Here is a 21,117-nt window from a genome sequence, read left to right as displayed (position 1 = left end):
TTTTCCGCTTTGTCGGAAACCGGCGCAAACAGCAAAATGACGACGTTGAATATAAATAAGCGCTTAGCTTAGTTTCGCCGAATCAGTGTGAGTGCGGCAGCGAAAGTGATTGGTGTTAAGCAATAGTGGGCGGACAAATAGTGCAAAAGCAGCGGATCCAAGCAACTTGCAACAATACAGTTTTCGAAAAATATAGTTTTCCAAACATGAAGTGCGCCATAGCATTCTTATTGCTGGCCGGTATGCTGGCCATAGGCGTCAACGCCGGTAAGTATGCTACACAAGTCTATATGACAGTTGAACGCCTGGATATTTCTAAATTGTCGCCAACTTTTTAATTGCTTGTGCTGTTGTTGTAGTGTTTGTTAAGTAAACAGCAGTAATACCATTTCAAATTGCAGGCAACGAACCGGTTTGCTCATATCGGAATACGCAGGGCGAAACGATATTCCTAAAATATTTGCCGCTACTGAAACAGGGTCAGGATTATGTGGACTTCGGTGTGGATGGCAAGTGTGTGAAGCGCGCTGTATGTTCGGAGAATTTCAAAACCGAAGTGGAAGAGTGAGTTGAATTTGATAATTAAATATTACGTTCGTTTTTTGGTAGGAAAATTTTTTCATACAAATAGTATAAGGTTATAACGCAGCCAGGCCCTTGACCCAGGACTTGACAAGCCTTTGTATGAAAAACATTTTTATTTGACAAGATATCTCAACGAAATTTTGTACAGATTGTTGTGCAAGGTAGCGCTATAGTTTTTGAAGATACTTTTAAAATCGGCTGACTATAGCATATAGTTGTCATACAAACTGATCGGTCAAAATCATGTCCTGGTATGGAAAACTTTTTTATTTATCAAGATAACTAGACGAAATTTGGCAAAGATTATTTTTAAAGCCGGGGCTATAATATTAATGAAACGTTTTTAGATTGGGTCATTGTAGCTTATAGCTGTCATACAAACTGATCGACAAAAATCAAGTCCTTGTGGGAAAAACTTTTCAATTTGTAAAGATATCTGCACGAAATTTGGCATAGATTATTTCTGAAGCCGGTGCTACAATGTCCGTGAAAATCTTTCAGAACGGATCATTATGGCTTATAGCTGTCATACAAACTGATCGAGCAAAATCAAGTCCTTTTAAGAAAAACTGCACGAACTTTGGCATACATTGTTTTTTAGGCTGGTGCTATAATATCTGTGAAATTTTTTTAGATCGGATCATTGTAGGTTATAGCTGCCATACAAACTGATCGGTCAAGATTAAGTTCTTGTATAGAAAACTTCTAAATTTGACAAGATACCTTAACGAAATTCGGTCCAGATTACTGCTAAAGCCGGATCTACTGTTTTCGAAACAGTTTTTTAGATCGGTTTACTATAGCATATAGCTGCCATACAAACTGATCAATCAAAATCAAGTCTTTGTAAGAAAAACTTTTGAATTTGATAAGATATCTTAACGAAATTTGGCACAAATTATTTTTGAAGTCGGTGCTATAATATACGTGAACATTTTTCAGATCGGCCCACTATAGCATATAGCTGTCATATAAACTGACCAATCAAAAAAAGTTACAATCTAATTATATTAGTATTATACCTTCGGTGCAGCCGAAGTTAAAGTTTTTTTGCTGTTTTTTTTTTTTTTTTTGTTTTTGGTTTTTATTATTATTTTTCTCTTGTTTTCAGTTGCGGCAAGTATCGCGTCACGTGCGGTAACAAAAAGACCTTCAATGGCGTCTTTCCCGGCTGCTGTGTCAAATGTTAATTGAAAAATAAAAAAAAAAACAACAACCACAAACAACAAAAAATAATCTTGAAATGAAATGAAGTTAAACGGATTCACCCAGTGCTTGTGCCATAAGTCGACTTTTTAACGAATTTATTCAAAAACTATACAAACGTTATTTTTTACTAAAAAGCTATATAAAATATTAGTACTTGAAGGTTATACTATTTAATTAAACATTGTATTTACTAATATTATACAACTTACTATATATGTACATATACTATTAAAATGTCGCACCGAATAAATGAAAAGCATGAATGTTTCACAGAAAAAATTTATTATTTTTATTTTACTCATATTTTATAAAAAACAATATTAATAAATTGTGAGTCATAATTTTGTTTTTTGTTTAATTTTTTCTTTTTCTCTTATTTTATTTTTTTAATTTTATTTGTTTTTATTTAAATTTAATTTTTTAATTTTTTTATTTTTTTTTTTAATTTTTTTATTTTTTACTTTTAATTTTTTTATTTTTTATTTTTATTTTTTTAATTTTTAATATTTTAATTTTGATTTTTTTGATTCTATTTTAGCTTTTTCATTTTTTAATTTATATATTTATTTTACATTTTTTTTATTTTTAATTTTTTACTTTTGAATTTTTTATTCTTTATTTATAATTTTTATTTTTTTTTTTTATTTTTTTTTTTTTTAATTTTTTTTTTTTTTTTTTTTTTTTTAATTTTATTTTTTTTTTTTTTTTTTTTTAATTTTTGGTTTTTAATTTTTTTATTTATTTTTTAATTTTTTTTATTTTATTTTTATTTTTTTATATCTATTTTGTAACTTTCTAATGATTTTTATTTTTTAATTTTTTAAATTTTTTATTTTTTATTATTATTTTTCAAATTTTTATTTTTAATTTTTCATTATAATCTTTTTGTTTGCTTTGTCCAACATTTACGACGTGTTTAAGTGCCGAACATGACAGCAGTTCAACGCCTTGCACTATACATATAATAAATCTGTGGCACATAACGGAGGTTATAAAAAATGACAACAAAGCCGAGTACATGTAAAACACGACCGCAGTTTTTGCAAACAAATTGTTGTACAACAATATAGTAAGCCATTTTACCGCTAAATAAATCTGCTGCCGCCTCAATAAGCTTGGCCCTATGTGCGTATATACATATGCATGTATGTAGATGTGTGTTTGTGTGAGTTCAGAGCATAAGGTTGGGGTGAAAAGTTAGGGTCACGCGCAAAAAGCCCACAATAGACGGAAAGCAGACATGGACATCAACTTTTATGAGCGCATAAACAATAGCTGCATATAAATTCATACATATGTACATATGTGTGTAAGAGTATGTGGGTATATGTGTGTTTATAAAGGTAGAATATATTCTTCGGAAATTGGTTTGAGCAAATTGCGTTTAAAAATCATTGAACATGAGTTCAATGAAGTGGTGGGTTGCTGACTGAAATAAGCAGTTTGTAACTATTCTGTAATAATAGTTTTACAACAACATTAAGGCGATAAAAAATATATAAAATACATGTACATACACATGCGGTAGCTACGTTCAACATTTTTCGAGAAATAAAAAGTGACCTTCATTTCACATGTGACACTTACAGAGTGAGGAAATTACAAAAGCGGCTAAACAGCCAGAGAACAGTGTATAAAGCGTTTGTTTTAGTGTGAAATCAAGTACTCGTTAAGTCACATGTTGACAGAGAGCTATAAAAATATAATTATCAGGCACTTCTAGCACATATTCTTGATGAGGCAAGCGCCAGTTGGTCATTTTTAACTCGTGTTATCTTTCAGCGGCATGGAAAAAATAATAATTTGAAGCAACAAAAAACAAGTTTCACAGTTTTACAACAACAAAAACACACAAATATATTCATACCTGTATATGTATACATACATATATACCATATACAAATACATACACAAAAACCGCAATTTTCTTGCGTAAGTCCAAAGCACAAGAAAGAGCAGAACAATACTGAGACAGAGCTTCAAAAATGCACTTCATTCCGGAAGCTCTGATGAAGTGTTTTTGTGACACTGTAGGTCCAATATTCCAACGCCAAAACGCAACCAGGCAACTGAGAATGGACTTGGATACACTCCCTAGCCTGCTCATCGGTTTTGAAGTTTCCAGCGATTCCGCTGTAACCAGGCACCCTAATATGGAAGTTGCTATTGCTAATGTGGTCATGCACTCTTTGACTAGTTTTGAGCGCACAGTGAGCAAGCTCAAAGCCAATAAAGCCGCAAGGCTGTCGGGTTGAATGTACACCTCCTTTCATTGTTATATGGTATATTCAAATCAAGCTCGGGACCGGCTTCTGTACGGAAATGTGGAAGGAATCCTTCACGAAACTGTTAAACGGCGAAAACAGTGCTGCAACGGATGAAGAAGAACACGCATTGTCGTCCGCCACTCGCCCGAGACGAGATGAAAGTAACTCTAAGTCAGCTTAAGAACAACAAAGCCTCACGAACCGAGGGTTTACCGGCTGAATTTCTAAATTTGGTACTGCAGAATGACGTTGAGCACAACCATCAGCTATGTCAAAATCGAGAAGGAGCTCTTGGAGCCGTTCAATGCCATACGAGGTTTTAAACAGGGTCACTCCCTCTCGTGCATCTATATTTAATATAATGCTGGGTTAGGTACTGCAGTGGCATAGTCTATTTTAAAAGTACAATGCTACTGGGGTAGGCAAATGATATTGAGATCATTAGCGCAGCCTTTTTGTGGTGAAAAAGTGAACGATCGATATCGGTATTAGCATAAACACTATCAACAAAGAGAGCCTAAAGATCAAGCTCAATTTAACTCTTAGCAACAGGTGCTACTTTGGTATCGGAAGGCAATAGAGAAGCAGATATCTCTCTCTCAATGAACAAAAATTACGCTTTATATTAATGCCCTCCTATTATGCGTTGCAGAAACAAGGACGACGGCATCTCGACATGAAAAAGCACTTGGAGCATTTGAGAGAACTGTTATTCGCAAGATCTTTGGAGCCGTCCACTTGAGCGATGAATACCGAAGAAGATGGTACCACGAACTGTATGAGTTCTACGGAGCCATTGATATAGTTAAAGTTAAAAGTTCAATGAGTACGTTGGGACTCAACTCAACCTCTATCGTACAAATATTGGTAGTCGAAAAAGTATTTTCGTATTTTGTCAATAGATGTCGTGAGTTGTATATCTCCAGTGCTACCAATGACATTGCGTCACACCATATAGTGTTGAAAAGGTGAGCTTCATTTAACCAAAAAATTAATTTCGGGGAAGTTGAAAAAAAGTTACAGCTTTTCGAAAAAAAATAAAAAAGAAATGCCACGCCATCAATGAAATTTGTGGTACATATTTGTTTATTTATTTATGAGTATAAATATAAAAAAAAAAGTTGAAGTTTGATTAGACATACGAAAAGACTTTTTCCACTACCCAATATTCACACAATTTCTGATAAAACCCTGTATTTTGGAAAAACCACTTTTTTTTTATATCTGCTAATATTGTTTATATTATTCTTGTCAACATTTTTATCAATTTTTTTATTTATTTTTATATTTTGTTTTTATTGATTTTTTTTATCTATTAGAATCTCTGTTGTCAGTAGCTGCAAATGACTAGCGATTTAATATCTTTTTATTAACAGTTGTAATCACACTGTGGGCGTCCCTAATCAATATAGATAGTATGTTATAATCGATTTTGGGAATTTCAGCTTCAATTAGCTGTGTTCTGCTTAGATCATAACGAAATTGTATGCGTTTCAATCGATTATAGTTCTGAACCTGATAAATTGATTTGATGATTTCATCTATCCGAAAGCATAAAGAGGTAGGTACTCCTCATATTCAAACTCATTTTACGTTTTATAAAAATTCTACAAAATAATAAACCGAGACGAAATTGTGTCTGCGATGTGAGTTTTTCATTAGAACTGAGGCAGTTTTTAGGTCAAGCACGCTATGGCTAGAGGAAAGTTTACTCTTAATTAAAACTATTTTCATAAGGAAGCTGCTTGACAAATTTTCGTAGTGATTTGGCACGTCAAATAATAAAATGAGCTATATAGGCGTACAGTACATAGCATATCCAACGAAAATTTTTTTCTTTGCTGATATTAAGCTTTTTAGAACCTTATCACGAATTACCAACAGTATGTCATCGTTAAAACGCAGTTAAAATCAACGCGTTTAATTTATCAATTAATCAGCCTACTAAATATTAAGCAAAGAGTCCAAAGTTATTTTTAAGACGCATATTAGTCAACAAAAATAGTCATAAATTGAAATAAAATTAACCGCATTTCAACTTTATCGGTGCTTGATATGATAAGCAACATTTAAGGTGCCAAGAAACGGAAATTCTTGAAGGTTTCCAGCAAAACAAAGAAAATATATATTATTTGTGGCATAAAGTAAACTGGAACTAAACTCTGTCTTTGTAGTTGAATTTACAATTCTTAAAATTAGATTTCTAGTCATATAATCTCGATTCTGTTACCTTTAATGGGTGAGTATTCAGGAGAAAAAAGGAGATAGAGAAGGCGTGATATAAAGTAATGGATTTATTTTAAGGCATAGAAAGAGTTACCTTCGAACAAACTCTGTTAAGATACAATAAAAACTAGCTTACAAGACTTTTTATTGTATACGATATTATTATTATATAAAAGCTTATATATAGAGAGTCCAAACATATTAGACAAGTTTAGCGCAGAAGAGGGTTTGTGAAGCCCCAAAACAATCATGATTTCTACGCATAGTAACTATGGATTTTTGCTTTCAGCAGTAAGTTCAAGTTCATAGCACGTCTCTCATAAACTTCAATGACAAAGTTTTAATTAAAAATACCACGTATCACATGGCTAACTATTCTCCACATTTAGTATCTATAAACAATCATTAGACAGCTGAGTGGGGGGAGTTGACTCATAAAGCTTATGTACTTGTTTACTGATAAGTAGCCATAGAACGATTTCGCAAACAAGATGGATGGACGTTTTTATTGCTTATATCGTGTTCGATAATCACAAACAAAACAACAACAACAATCATGTAAGTAAGAGCCTTTGAAATATTTATGATTATAATGCTGTCAATTAAATTGGAACCATTTTGATTCAGTGGAATAAAATAAAAAATGAAAAAAAAAAAAATGTGTAAATAAAAAATAAAAAAAATTAAAAAATATAAAAAAATACAAACATAATTAAAAAAAAATTAAAAAAAAAAAAAAAATTAAAAAAAAAATTTACAAAAAATTAAAAAAAAATAATAAAAACTAAAAATTTCAGATAAGTTAAAACTTAACTCAAAAAAAAATACAAAAAAATAAAAAAATTACAAAAAAAATAATAAAAAAAACTTTTGAAGAATTTCAGATAAGTTAGGAGGGTTGGAGGGTTGACTTAACTCAACAATTTAAACATAAAAGAAAAAAAAAAACAAAAATAAACAAAGCACTGGCAGACATTCTTGAAAACTTAGAAACCACTTATCAAAACATGCATGAGAAACCAAGAAGCGATAAAAATAAAACGGAAGCGCAAGCAAAAAATTAAAAAAAAAAAATAATTTTTAAAAGTCAAGTTCATAGCAACATTTCATGAGTTTTTTTACTACCTTATATTAAATATTATATAATCACGTGTAATGGCATTAAAACATTTATTTTTTGCTTAATAACATAAACCACATTAAGCGCTCTAGTAAGTCTTCTAACTCATTAATAGTACACCCACACTCAAGACTCGTAACTACGGTAGATTAGCTAAAGCAACAAAGCGCAGCGCTCATAGAGAGAGCGTAGGGCAGAGCGCTTAGACGCTGTAAATTAACAGCTGTTATCTGCCACTGATCAACACTGATCGCTTTGCTGAGCGCATTAATTAATGAAGATGAATCAGCTGTTCTTAAAAGACAATTTACAACCGCTGATGTAATAAAGTAAGTCATTGGCTTTATGGGGATTTCCGTAAGTCATTTAAATTAAAAGAGAGAATGTGCCACAAGCTTTCACAAGTGAGTACTGTGCGACGGTAAGTGGTAAGCAGTGTTAGTTAACGACAAAATAAGTGTTATTATTACTGTCATCGTAAATGTTATTAACATATACATATATATATGTGAAGTTTGAGCTAAAGAGACACTTACAGGTTCCCGGACTGACACATAGATAACGGTACTAGAATTAAATTAAAATGATTTCTGGTTAGGCGTAATCTTCAAAAGGAGCATGACATTTCATGCCATCGTATGACAGCTGTCGGATCTTTAGTTTGTGAATTATATCATTTTGAGATAAGCAACTTTTGTTATTGTGAAAACATGGATAAAAAGGAATTTCGGGGGCTGATAAAATATTGCTTTTTAAGGGAAAAAATACAGTTGAAGCAAAAACTGATATTGATGAAGAGTTCCCAGGAAAATCAACCGTCAAAGATTGTTGTATGTTAAGTTTAGACGGAGGTAGAAATGAGCACCGAAGACGGTGAATGCAGTGGACGCTCAAAAGAGGTTGTTACCGAAGAAAACCTCTAAAATGTTCACAACATTACTTTGGATGACCGCAAAGTGAAATTGTTCGAGATGGCAGACACTCTAAAGATATCAAAGGAAGGTGAACATCATATCATTCGCTAACATTTGGGTATGAGAAAACTCTGTGCAAAGCGTGGGCCGCGCGACTTTTGACCAAAAACTATGACAAGTTGATGATTCATGATGTGACAATGGATGAAAGACGTCTCCTTTATTGCACTCCGAAGACCAATGGACAGTCATTCTAGTGGACTGCACACGATGAACCGGCTCCAAAGCGAGGGAAAACGCAAAAGTTGGCCATGGATCAATTTTTATTGACTACCTTGAAAATGAAAGGACCATCAACAGCGACTATTGCGCAGCGTTATTGGACTGTTTGAGGAACGAAATCGCCGAAAAACGGCAACATTGAAAGAAAAAGAAAATGCTGTCACAAGTTAATGAAAACGATGGCAAAAATCGATGAATTAAGTTTCGGATATCTTCCGGATTCACCATATTCTACAAATCTGGCTCCTAGCGACTATCTACTGTTCTCAAATCTCAAAAGAACGCACGCTGGGAAGAAAGTTTCTTTGAATGAAGAGATGATCGCCAAAAGTGAGGCTTATCTTGAAGCAAAGAACTAATCGTACTGCAAAAGTGGTATCGAAAAGTTCGAGAATCGTTATAATCAGCGTTTCACTCTTGAAGGGGACTACGTTGAATAAAAAAAAATGAACTTTCGTAAAAAAAATGTTTGCTATGATAGGACGGAGACTTTTCATAGACCTGTCATTATCAAAAATCGTATTACTTTGCTCATTACCTGCGTAAAAACCTTTTAGAGCTAACTAGTCTAGTCTAGACATGTGGAAATAATCTTAAAAAGCTATTTATCAGTCAACAATTTTATTATACCTATCGACGAATGCCAACGACCAATATTTGCCAACCTTCTACCAATAACTTCAGGGACTTTTTTCATATCAACAGTGTGAATAGCTTTTACACATAAGCATTTTATATATAAATAAGACAATGTCTGCCATTATTGTACTAAATTAGCGTTAACTTTGAAGTATTGCGCCTCTTTAACAAGCGCTACAGTAAAAGCCGCATTAATAGTTACACTTAACTACATAAAGATATAAACGTTGTGTAAACGAACAGTGGATCTTCTTTATATAATGCAAATAGAATATTAACTATTTAAGGGTATTTACCAGCTCATAAGTTTAAACGTTAACAGCAACCAAGCGACAATTGTACTTCTATATAATTCAGGGAAACACTTTAAAAATCAGTTCCTCTTACGAGTACACTCAAACCCCTTTGGTGCTTTTAATTGCATATTTTAGATAACTTCAAATTGAAAACTAAAAGATAACATATTTTTTGCTTTTAATTAAGCAGATTACCTAACTAGCTGTCACATTCTTGAGTTATTCTTAGTGATATTAGTTTACTTGTCTATCAAAAAGCACCGTTAAGTAGCTGTTGATGTTTTGCTCGTGTCTGCAATGTCATATCTGATAAGTTTTCTTTGTTTATATTATATATTAGCAGCGCAAATAAGCGAATCTTTTAAAATTAAAAGTCTCTGATAAGACTACAGCAATTTGCGGTCGAGCGGTCGAGACACGTGGCGGTTGGGTATATCTTGTTTTAACTTTTTCTGACACATCATACTGTGCTAAGTTCTCAAGTGGCTAAGAATGCTGTTACTAAGCACATTATGTATTTATTGAGGAAGTTCGAAGTAAAACCCAAGAATTATTTATAATATTTTTTACATAGGGTTTACATGCTCTGTCTTCAAACCGTTGTAATAAATCAGTACATAAAGTTTGAGATTTTAATAAAATAAGGTAGCGGCGCCCAAATGTAGGCAATACTAGGTTTGAGACTTTAATAAAATGTGGTAGCGGCGCCTAAATGTAGGCAATATTTTCAGAATTTCTCTGTGTGCACAATATTTTAACAAATGTTCATTAGAAATGCCAAAAGAATGTCGTGTCTTCAATAGTGAGACCAGAATGTAGGATTAAAGCGTGATTTTTTTTTTAATTTTAATAAATATTACTTTTCTTAAAAACTATAGATTTAAGTATGTACATATGTAGAACATCTGATACTTTTTAAAAATACTTTTATTTACAGTTTGCGACACTCTGTCTTCACTTTGCTTATTATTTTTTTAACTAGAGACAAAAAATTTCCGAGATTTTTTTAAATTTTCAAGAATTTTTCGTTAATATTTTTGGCACTCTGTATTCACTTTGCTTGTTATTTTTCTAAAAGCTATAGATATAGAACTTCCCATATATTTTTTTTCAGTTTTAAAATTTTTTTCTTTACGTTTTGTGACACCCTGTATTCACTTTGCTTTTTATTTTATTTTTTATTTCTAGATATAAAACTTCCGACATATTTTTGTTTTAATTAAAAAAAGTTATTTATTTTTTGAAAGCCTGTATTCACTTTGTTATGTTTTTTTTTACTTTAAACTTTAAATTTCAAAAATATTTTATTTTCATTTTGTGGCACCCTGTAATAACATTGTTCGTTTTTTTGTGACTATATATAGAACTGGATATTTTTTATGTTTAATTTTCAAAGATTTTTTTTATTTACATATTGACACACCCTGTATTCACTTTGTTAATTATTTTTTTTTTTACCTATAGATATAGAATTTCCGATATTTTTTAAACATTTTCGAACTTTTTTTATATTTTTTGCCACACCCTGTTTGCGCTTTGCCTTCAACTACTTCTGACCACATGTAAATTCTGCATGCGGCCCACAAAGCGCTGACTAACTTCCAGTGACTCAACCTCTAATTTAATGTAACTGGTTTGCAATTTGTATGCGTACTTGTCTGTAAATAACCGTACACTTTTCCACTTATTGTTTGAATTCTGTAATATATGACCAAATGACTGTTGGTGACGCTTTTCGATTCTTGTTTAAAGCGAAACAACGGTAATTTCCCAATCACTTGCGCAGAAAAACAGTTAAGTAATGAAGTATCATGAGCGAAAATGCGATAGTGACGAATATTTATAAAAAATAAATGTGTTGTAATAATAATTACAGGGAGAAAAATTAATTACAACGAGTTCGTCACAACATTTAAGAGGCACAACTAGTTGAAAATTTCGAAAAAATCGATTTTGTTTTTTTTTTCATATTTCGATAATCTACATATATTTTTAAAAATTACGTGCTAAAATTCGAAATTCAAATCGATATCTCAACTAGTTTTTGAGTTACAGCCATTTTGAGCATAGCCGCCAAGTTCAATAAATGTCTCGATTATCAGAAACTGTTTTTCAGCCTTGTGTGCAGGCAAAAAACAACCAAAATTCAGCAATCATTTTTATAATTTTAAAATTTTTTTATATATTTTTTATATTTTTTTATTATAATTTTTCTATTAAATACTTCTACACACTCGCTCATTTACCTATATTGGCAATCAGCTGTGATATGCTGCGTCTGTGGCGTCGCAATTGATTCATGCGACTTGCATCGATTTGCTCTGACTCGGCAGACATCATGTCGTCTGTTGACTATTCGTGTATATTTGTGTTTTTGTTGTTCTCAGCTTTCAATATAATTTATTATTATTATTTTTTTTGTTTGATAATTTACAAAAATATTAAAAAAATTTTCACACTATTCTTTCACTTAAAATTTTTTTTTTTTTTTCATATTTTTTCGTTATGCATTTCTTCAAAACACAGCTTGATAAATTACATAAAATATTTCTTTTAAACCAAAAATCAGTTACAGAGCACATTCACAACTTTTTTCCATAACACCTAAGCCACTTTATAAAAAAAAATATTTTTCGTCATTATAATTGCAATTAATTCGCTCTCGAGCTTTAAGCACACGGCATTAAGCATATCTTCTTATAATTTTTCTAATTTCCATAGAAATTTACAATATTTGCCCGCATATAACCGCTGTGCTCCAATCATTTCTATGCCTGTTTGCGTTTATTATATAACTGTAACTTTGATCTTTCACTTAATTACCCATGAATTTTAATTTTATTTTACTTTTTCTTCACTTAATTATTTTCATTTCGCTTAGAACACACACGTGCTCGGCTGCTTGTCGTACATGTACAAACATGTGCAGTCAACACGAAGCAAATATTGGCGATTGCGAGTGTGTAAATGTGGGCAAACAAACAAATGGTTGCTGCTGTGCAACAAGTGGCGGAGCCGAAGGTAAAAGTACATACATACATATGTATGTACATATGTACGTGCATACAGTGGGTGTTAATAATATACGAAAAATAATATTTATTAAAATTTTGAATATTTTATTTTTAATAGTGTTTAATTAAAAAAAAATAAATATATAAAATATATAAAAAAAAATATAAAAAAAATATAAAAAAATTAAAAAAAATTTAAAAAAGAAATATAAAAATTTAATTAAAACAGATTTGACTTCACCATAGAGGAGAAACTTCATAATTTATTTTGAAAAAAAAAATATAATACTGATTTTTAAAACCCATAAAGGAAACGCTGCAGCATTAAACAATTTTTAAATGGCAAATTTGGGATATGGCTAGATCCAGACCTACATACATAAGTCTAAGAAGAAAATTCTCTAACAATTTTAGTTAAATTGTTCAAATAGAACCTGAGAAGTCGTGTGTAACGTTTTGAAAGAGACAGTTTCGAGAAAACGCGTCTCAAGTTTCAGTTCCAGTCGAAGCAGTTTAGTTGCTGGGTCAGCAAAAAGTCTATGTACATACATATATTTCTGAAAATAGTTTGAATTTCGAAAAATGCGCTGCTAGACATATTCTTGATTGATAAACTTTGAAAATAAAAGAAACTCGATTATTTTTCTATCTAGATTAGAATAGAATAGCCCCTTGAGAAGTCAAACTTTAAAAGAACTTTTTTCTTTCAACATTTCGGATCACTTTTAGGGTATCCAAGGAAAAAAATTTATGATTTTTTAGGCGCATCTTATTCTAGACTAGAATACCCCCTTAAGGGCTCAAACTTTGCCAGAATTTTTTTCTTTCGTCATTTCGGCCGATATTATACAGTATCTAAGGGCGTATCTTTTTGACGTAGCTTAATCTTTCAAAAGGTCTTGGGAGCTTGTATACAAAAAAAATAGAAATAATTTAGTACCGAAGAGATGGTAATAAAACTACAAAAAAATTTTAGATTTTCAAAAATAACACGGCATGCGCCAAATGAAACACCCTTTTTGGTACTAAACAAAAATTTTTAGATTTTCAGAAATAACACGGCATGCGCCAAGTGAAACACTCTTTTTGGTACCAAAAAAAAAATATTTTAAAATTTAAAAAAATAGCAAAAATAGTGAAACACCCTTTTTGGTGCGAAAAAATGTTTAGATTTTCAAAATTAACACGCCAAGTGAAATACCCTCTTTGGTACTAAAAAGTATTTTCAGATTTTCAAAAATAACAATAACAGTGAAACACCCTTTCGGTACTAAAAAATGTTTATAAACTTTTCAAGCCAAGTGAAACACCCTTTACGTATGCAATAAACCTTCCCGAAAACTCCGAAATCAACACAGCAGCTGTTTAACCCATTTTTCACGTATTTCCTTTGCAGCTAATTGTTTTTTTTTTTTTAATTAATTAATATTATTTATTTATTTATGTTTTTAATTCAATGTTTACAGCTGCTGGCCAGATTTTTGCGTACAAAACGTGCCAACGCTCACTTTGTTTCAATTATTTTCGCTTAAAACATGTCACCATAAACTTTGGTTTCTTGTTTTGCAGCACTAAGCCGCATACACACGCAAAACTGTGCCTGCAAGACAAAACAGCCGAACACGATTCTGCGTAATTTTGAAAAAATCATACAAGTTTGCATGTTTTTGTGTTTAAAAACACGTTTGTGAGCTAAGCTGTTTAGAATTTGTCAACTTAAAAGCAAACTGTTGGAAAAGCAGCAAAAACAAGCTATGCAACACACATTTTTAGCATTAATACAGCTAAGTAGTGACACGACTTAAGTTGTTTTGCCTGGTGCGCACGATTATTTATGCATATTCATTTAATTCTGTTTATTATTTCCAGTTATGTGCTTACAATTCTCTTGTCTTCGGCATTTTATGCGCTTATTGTACGCTTTCCTTTGTTTGCCATTTCTATACTGTTTGTTTTGTCTAAAAATTTTTAAGTAATGAATATTTTACTTGTTTACTTTGTAGCTTTGATTTCTTCCTCATTTCGACTTCTTTGGAAGCTTTTGCATTAAAAAATTATTTTTTGCACTTTCTACGCCGCATTTCTTGCTAATATTGCTTATTTTCATGATTTCACACAACTCTTTGCTGCTTCGTACATTTCGCCTTTCTTGCGGCCAACAACTTTCTTTTAATTGAGCAGCCGCTACTTGCTTAGACTGCGAAATTGCTTTGTTACACGGCACACCGGCACATTCGTGGCACAAATGAGGAGCTCAAGTTGATGAGTTGGTAAAAAACAGTGATTACAACAAAAAAAATTAAAAAAAAAAAACAGAAAAACACTCGTGGAATGCCAACTCTGCTCCAATTTATGTTTGTGGGCCTTCACATTGGCCCGAAACTCGAGCAGTCAAGCGCTCTAGCGCAAGCAGGCATTAGCCCACTTTGAAGGTTGACAAACAAATCGGATTTTTTTTTCTTTTTGGGTTTTGAATTTTCGTTTGGACACACACTTGCAGGCGCGCGAGTGTAGCCGCACTCTTTGTTTTACACAGTTAACCGACCGACACTTGGTGAAGCGCAGAACGAAGGCTCACCACACGTACCCAAGCGTTGACTCTTTAGCCGCCCACCGCTGCCTGACACAAACGCCAGCGCGTAATTGTTATTACTAAATTATAGTATTTGGTTACACATCCGCCCCGTTGCACCGACTGCGCGCGGCTGTGAGTGAGTGTGAGCGCGCTGGAGGCGAGATAGCCAGGGAGAGAGTGAGCGAGAGCGCGATGGAGCGCACTCACACTCACCTCCGGCTATGCGTGCCAACATACACTAATCACTGCTTTATTTATTACTCTAAAACAACAACAACAAGTTGTACTACAATTTACACACACACTTTGTCTTGCAGAAATTGTTGTTTTGACCAAAAACACCGAAACACTGACTAACTGGCCTACCACCTGCCACTTGTATGCCAAGCCTGAGCACACGAACCGCACACGTCAACGTCACTTTGGTTAATAATATTAACTAAACGCTTAAAAACGGTTAAAAGCGAGTTGGCGAGTCAACAATACGCAGACACACGAAGTTGGCTGGCGTTGGCGAAGCGGCGTAGTGCTCGTACATGTGTATGTATGTACACATGTTAACGAAATGAAAATGGCCAACTCGAAAAAATGGCAAGCGACGAGCGTTGAGCAAAGTGGAGCAGCGCCCGAGGGCATGCGAGGTGAAGGTCGGTGCGGTGTTGGCGTGTCGGTGGTGGCATTGTTGTTGTCGCTTCGGTGCCGGTGTTTGCGCACAACAGCGAGTTGATAAAGCGAGCAACTAGACAGCGAGTACATTTAGGCATACATAGCGATAACAACAGAGTGTATGACAACAACAACACAACAACAATTAGAGCACTGATAACAAAAAAACGACAACGACAAGTGGCTTACAACAAAAATAAGCGGCTCTATGAGCCGAAAGAAAATATTTAGTAAATAAATATGATAATGAAAATAATTGTACTAAATGCAGGGGTTGGCAATCAAGTTGTAAATATAAAAAAAAGAGAAAAAAATATACATACATATATACATACATACATATATAGTATACTATAGCAAAAAAAAATTTAAATCGCTCACCACCAACTAACGGTTTTTAAGTTAGCTAATTTACGTGCTTTTGTTGTTGTTTTTTTTTTACTCAGCTGTTTGCCAGGTTTCAATTGCGTTGTTACTGTTATGCTTCTAACTACACTTTGTCTTGTGTGTCTGAAGTCATTCTACTTGTTTTCTGTGTGTGTGTTGGTATGTATGCGTTAATAGCTTCTTTACCGATTCTGGTTTCATATTTATATTTAGACTGTCGTAACTTGTACCCAACACACGAAGGCGGTAGGTATTTCGCTGTTTGTTTCGATAGGCATCATGGCTGATTCTAGCTGCTGGCAAAAAAGAACAGTTAAATTAGGTTAGGTTAATCTGGTAGGGCAATCTTTCGAGATGTCTGCGCTTGACACGAAATTTAACAGGCTCTGCGGTCTCACTATCGATACTTCCTCCAGTGTATCATAACGTGGGGACCCCACATGCTTACAGCGTAGTCTTGCCAGGTTCACAAGAGATGCTTCATTGTTGCAGGGCACCAGAGAAACAATAAAACAACAGTTATATTAAGCCGCGAGTCATTTTTATTTTAATCAAGGTAGCTGTGGACACTTCTGTTGTTGTTTTTGTAGCGGCAGAATTCTGCCGAGTTGACAGTCCTTGGCCGGATAAAAATCCGGGTCCGTTCCGGCTACGTAGACCCGACTGTCATAGAAACTGCTGTGAACACTTCTAACACTCTTCGCTTAACCTCTTTTACTAATTATACTCAAAGTTTGCTTAAATTGGGAACATTCCCCTAGATCATATATCAGGAAACCATTTTTTTCGATATGCAACCTTCATAAAGTAAGGTTTGGAGCCCAAATTCATTAAAATTATCTCGACTGAGACGCAAGCTAACTTTCAGAAACTCTTAAAATCGTTCTTTTTAGAATTCGAAGCCATTAAATTTGGAGTTAGGTTAGGTAAGGTTGGTTAAATAGGCTGTTATTCCTGAGACCACGAATAAACTGCTGGAGACGCTCGTCCGTTGTGGTACCCAGAACTCCTATACTTGAAACAAAAAGACCAGCGTATATCTGCAAATCGCCTAGAGCCAGCCAGAAATGAATTGAGGTGACTAATATCAACTGCAACCAAGTCGTTAGGTTCATATAAACTATGCTAACTAAGATGCTTCAAACTGAGTCTGGCGAAAACATGACAGTGACGGAGAAAGTGTCTGGATGTTTCCACCTCAACTTCCTCCCTGCAACATTGAGAAGTTGCGTCCTCTAAAATCTTTAGCCACACCGCGTGAATGCCAATGGGACACTGTTCAGTTAGGATACCTATCATTGCAGTTCACATGACCCTGCTAAGTGCCTTTCGCATTCCACTATGGGCCCGAAGGCTTTCCCAAATCCTACAAGTGCTGTTTGCTGACCAGCGCTGCTTGAGCTCGCGCGATCCAGCACCAGAGTGCACGACGACTGGCGAACACCAGCTCGTTTTCATCGTAGTGTGATTTGTGTAAGGTTGCAATTTCTGGCGAGCTCGTCGGCTTTGCCACATATTTGTTTATTTATTTATTAGTAAATATATAAAAAAAAATAAGTTGAAGTTTGATTAGAAATACGAAAAGACTTTTTCGACTACCCAATAGAAGTAGCTTGTTGCTATACCGAGTAAAGTCAAAAAATAATTAATCGATGTCGGGATTTCGATTGCGAAAGGATGCCCTTATTTGGACTTAAGCTCATTGTATTTTCTCAAAATCTCAATAACTTAGGAATATGAATGTCAGTACTAATATTTGATCTATAGGAGATTTCTCGAATTAAATGTTAGTCAAATATTTTTCTTCCTGTCATCGGTAAAATACATAAGTATATACCGCATTTGAACCAAATATGTTAACAAATGTCATTCTTCCAAACATATTGAACTCAGCGCCACCTGTCGTACAGCAAAATTTTAGATATGCCGTTTATGTTGTTGAAACCTGGTTTCTTTTAGTACTCTGCTTCAATAAGTCATGGCTTTAAACTACTCACTCGCAACCGAACGAACTTAGACTTTTGTACTTTTTTATTCTTATTACCGTTTTCTTGCCTCTTTCGTTAGTTTCCATTTCTTTGTAACGGTTTTTTTATTACTTTTTGCTGTTTGCGTGAGAGTAATTAAAACTAAAGCTCGTTAACTGACTGAGCAACTGCTTAGTGCTGAAAACGGAAATGGTGAGGGAGTATTCGAAGACAGCATAGAAATAAAAGGAGAATGTGACGTAAGCGAAGAGCGAAAATTGAAAAATAGCGTGCGTAAAGTAATCAAAATTCAAAAGCAACGGTTAGCAAGGTGAGTATATGGTATGACGCGACAGCCAGTAGTGTGAAGCGACATTTTATACATACATACATACATATATGTATATATATTTATGCGGCAACTGTTTGCTAATTAAATAATAATAGAATATTTGGTAAAGCATAATAACAAAGTAATAAAGTCTCGACTCTGCAAGACAAGTTTAAGGTTATTATGCTGGAAAATCTAGTTTTCGAAAATCAAAGCTCGTCGTCTACTGAAAAAAATCACCTTAACATGTCGGAAAGACATTAGCGAAATGATTTTATGACAGGTGGAGTCATAAAGTGTCATATCAGCAAGCTACATAAAAGCAATCAAAACAAGGCACACATACATACATATATAAATATGGAGAGATTGTGTAGGTGGGGGAAAATAACGCACCCAAAAAGCTGCCAACGTTATCAGTAAATATTGACATTGCGATATTTGAGTATGCGACAAAAACGATGAACTTTGTTGTTCTTATTAGAGAGTTGAAAATTTGTTTTGCCAACTTTGGAACTGAAAAAGCGATGCGCCCGTGACAATGGCGTTTTTATAAATGAGGTGTGCGGTGATTTTTATACCCTGAACAGGGTATATTAAATTTGCCACGAAGTTTGTAACATCCAGAAGGAAGCGTCGGAGATCCTATAAAGTATATATATAAATGATCAGTATGTCGAGCTGAGTCGATTTAGCCTTGTCCGTCTGTCTGTCTGTCCGTCCGTCTGTCTGTATATATACGAACTAGTCCCTCAGTTTTAAGATATCCTTTTGAAATTTTGCAAACGTCATTTTCTCTTCAAGAAGCTGCTCATTTGTCGGAACGGCCGATATCAGACCACTATAAACTATAGCTGCCACATAAACTGAACGATCGGAATCAAGTTCTTGTATGGAAAACTTTCACATTTGCCAATGTATCTTCACCAAATTTGGTATAGATTATTTTCTAAGGCAACAATGTAATCTCCGAAGAAATTGGACAGATCGGTTAACTATAGCATATAGCTACCATACAAACTGAACGATCGGAATCAAGTTCTTGTATGGAAAACTTTCACATTTGACAATGTATCTTCACCAAATTTGGTATAGATTATTATCTAAGGCAACAATGTAATCTCCGAAGAAATTGTTCAGATCGGTTAACTATAGCATATAGCTACCATACAAACAGAACGATCGGAATCAAATGCTGGTATGGAAAACTTTTGCATTTGACAAGATATATTTACGAAATTTGGTATAAATTATTTTCTAAGGCACCAATGTAATCTGTGAAGGGTATATTAGCTTCGGTGCGGCCGAAGTTAACGTTTTTTTCTTGTTTTGTTTTGTAATGAAAAATATTACACGGTCATGGATATACATGTGTATATATGTATGTACATACATAGGAATATATGGGAGCAGCAGGCAACTCAAAATTTCTTTTTTTTTACTCAGATCAAATTTTTAATTTTTTTCCTGTAAAAAATTTACTCCAATTTAATTTTGAATTTTTTTTCTATAAAAAATTGCTGAAAAATATTATTATATTTATTTTCAAAACTAAACTTGAAATATAAACATACTTTTCCAAATTGGAAGTAGTACATTTCGGACTAGTTTCTAGCCCTATTTTTCAATATAATATAAATAAATTTTATAATAAACTTCTGAAAATTTTCGTTATTTCTGTAATTATTATACGTAAAATTAAACTATAGTTTTTCGGACTAGTTGGTAACTAGTTTCCAATAGTGAAAATAGTATGTAATATTACGTTTGCAATAGTTATAATAATATGTAATACCATTACTAAAACCCTTTTTCCGTATTTATTTCACGTAAATAACTAAACGTCTTCGTCAAATGAAACAATTTTTTGTACTAGTTGGTAAGTAGTTTCTAACAGTTATAAAAATATGTAACATACAATATGATTACTAGAACTTTTTTTGCGTAATTATTGTACGTAATAAATAAAAGTATATTTTTTCGGACTAGTTAGTAACTAGTTTCAAATAGTTATAACAATGTGTCATATGCAATAATATTACTGGAACTTTGTTTAGGTAATTATTGTACATAATATAGGTAAACGTCTCTGTCAAACTATATTTAATCGGACTAGTCGGTAACTAGTTTCACATAGTTATAATAATATGTAATATGCAATAATATTATATTAAACAATATTTTTTCGGACTAGTCGGTAACTAGTTTCCAATAGATATAACAAAATGTAATATGCAATAATACAACTTGAATTTTGTTTACATCAAATAACTAATCTCAGTAATATGTACTAAAAATGCACTAGTACTTATTGAACTACTTTGGAACCAAATTTACCTGGTAAACTTTACAGCTTAAGTTATATATTTATACATTTTCATGCTCGCAAAGCCATTGATGAGGTGATTTATTTATGATTCAAGGTAAACACAGAAAAAGACGAAATGACACGTGCCACGGGTTCATGAACAAATTAGCGCAAAGATCAAGAGTCAAGCTGACACATTTACATATGTACATATGCATATACACCATACATATAAGGTAAGTAACTTTGTATTTATAAAATATTTTTGCGTATTTATAAAATATTTGTAGAAAGCTTATACTTGTCAATATTTCAGAATTCAGCCAAATCA

General features: G+C 33.2%; 2 protein-coding genes and 1 long non-coding RNA gene across 5 annotated transcripts in view; 2 read left to right on the top strand and 1 right to left on the bottom strand.

The window, feature by feature from the left end:
- LOC126755401 (uncharacterized) overlaps positions 1–21,117 on the top strand; it is a 143,413-nt gene that overhangs the window by 27,963 nt on the left and 94,333 nt on the right. The gene's annotated exons all lie outside the window — the stretch shown is intronic.
- The window catches only part of LOC126755389 (phospholipase D2), a 35,734-nt gene that overhangs the window by 6,705 nt on the left and 7,912 nt on the right, over positions 1–21,117 (bottom strand). Inside the window, exons 1-2 of one of the 3 annotated variants that reach the window (XM_050467929.1) lie at positions 15,433–15,448; positions 11,785–12,150 (exon numbers count right to left, since the gene is read on the bottom strand). The exons of the other annotated variants lie outside the window; for them this stretch is intronic. Coding sequence (XP_050323886.1) covers positions 11,785–11,878 — 94 coding nt within the window. The 5' untranslated portion in view covers positions 11,879–12,150; positions 15,433–15,448. Of the gene's footprint in view, positions 1–11,784; positions 12,151–15,432; positions 15,449–21,117 lie in introns of those variants that run through there. 3 annotated transcript variants of the gene reach the window in all.
- On the top strand, positions 75–1,821 carry LOC126755400 (uncharacterized). Its single transcript, XM_050467951.1, has 3 exons — positions 75–267; positions 402–564; positions 1,697–1,821. Exons 1-3 carry the CDS (start codon positions 207–209, stop codon positions 1,773–1,775), a joined length of 303 nt encoding a protein of 100 aa, XP_050323908.1. The 5' UTR covers positions 75–206; the 3' UTR covers positions 1,776–1,821.

The sequence above is a fragment of the Bactrocera neohumeralis genome, chromosome 4 (assembly GCF_024586455.1).
Source record: "Bactrocera neohumeralis isolate Rockhampton chromosome 4, APGP_CSIRO_Bneo_wtdbg2-racon-allhic-juicebox.fasta_v2, whole genome shotgun sequence".
NCBI lineage: Eukaryota > Metazoa > Arthropoda > Insecta > Diptera > Tephritidae > Bactrocera > Bactrocera neohumeralis.
Note: the sequence above shows the minus strand (reverse complement) of the source record. Positions and strands in the feature narration are given on the sequence as shown.

Coding starts and splice junctions, on each gene's coding strand:
- LOC126755400 (XM_050467951.1), top strand. CDS start 207: ATGAAGTGCGCCATAGCATTCTTATTGCTGGCCGGTATGCTGGCCATA. Junction 268..401: donor GGCCATAGGCGTCAACGCCG/GTAAGTATGCTA, acceptor TTCAAATTGCAG/GCAACGAACCGGTTTGCTCA. Junction 565..1,696: donor TTCAAAACCGAAGTGGAAGA/GTGAGTTGAATT, acceptor TCTTGTTTTCAG/TTGCGGCAAGTATCGCGTCA.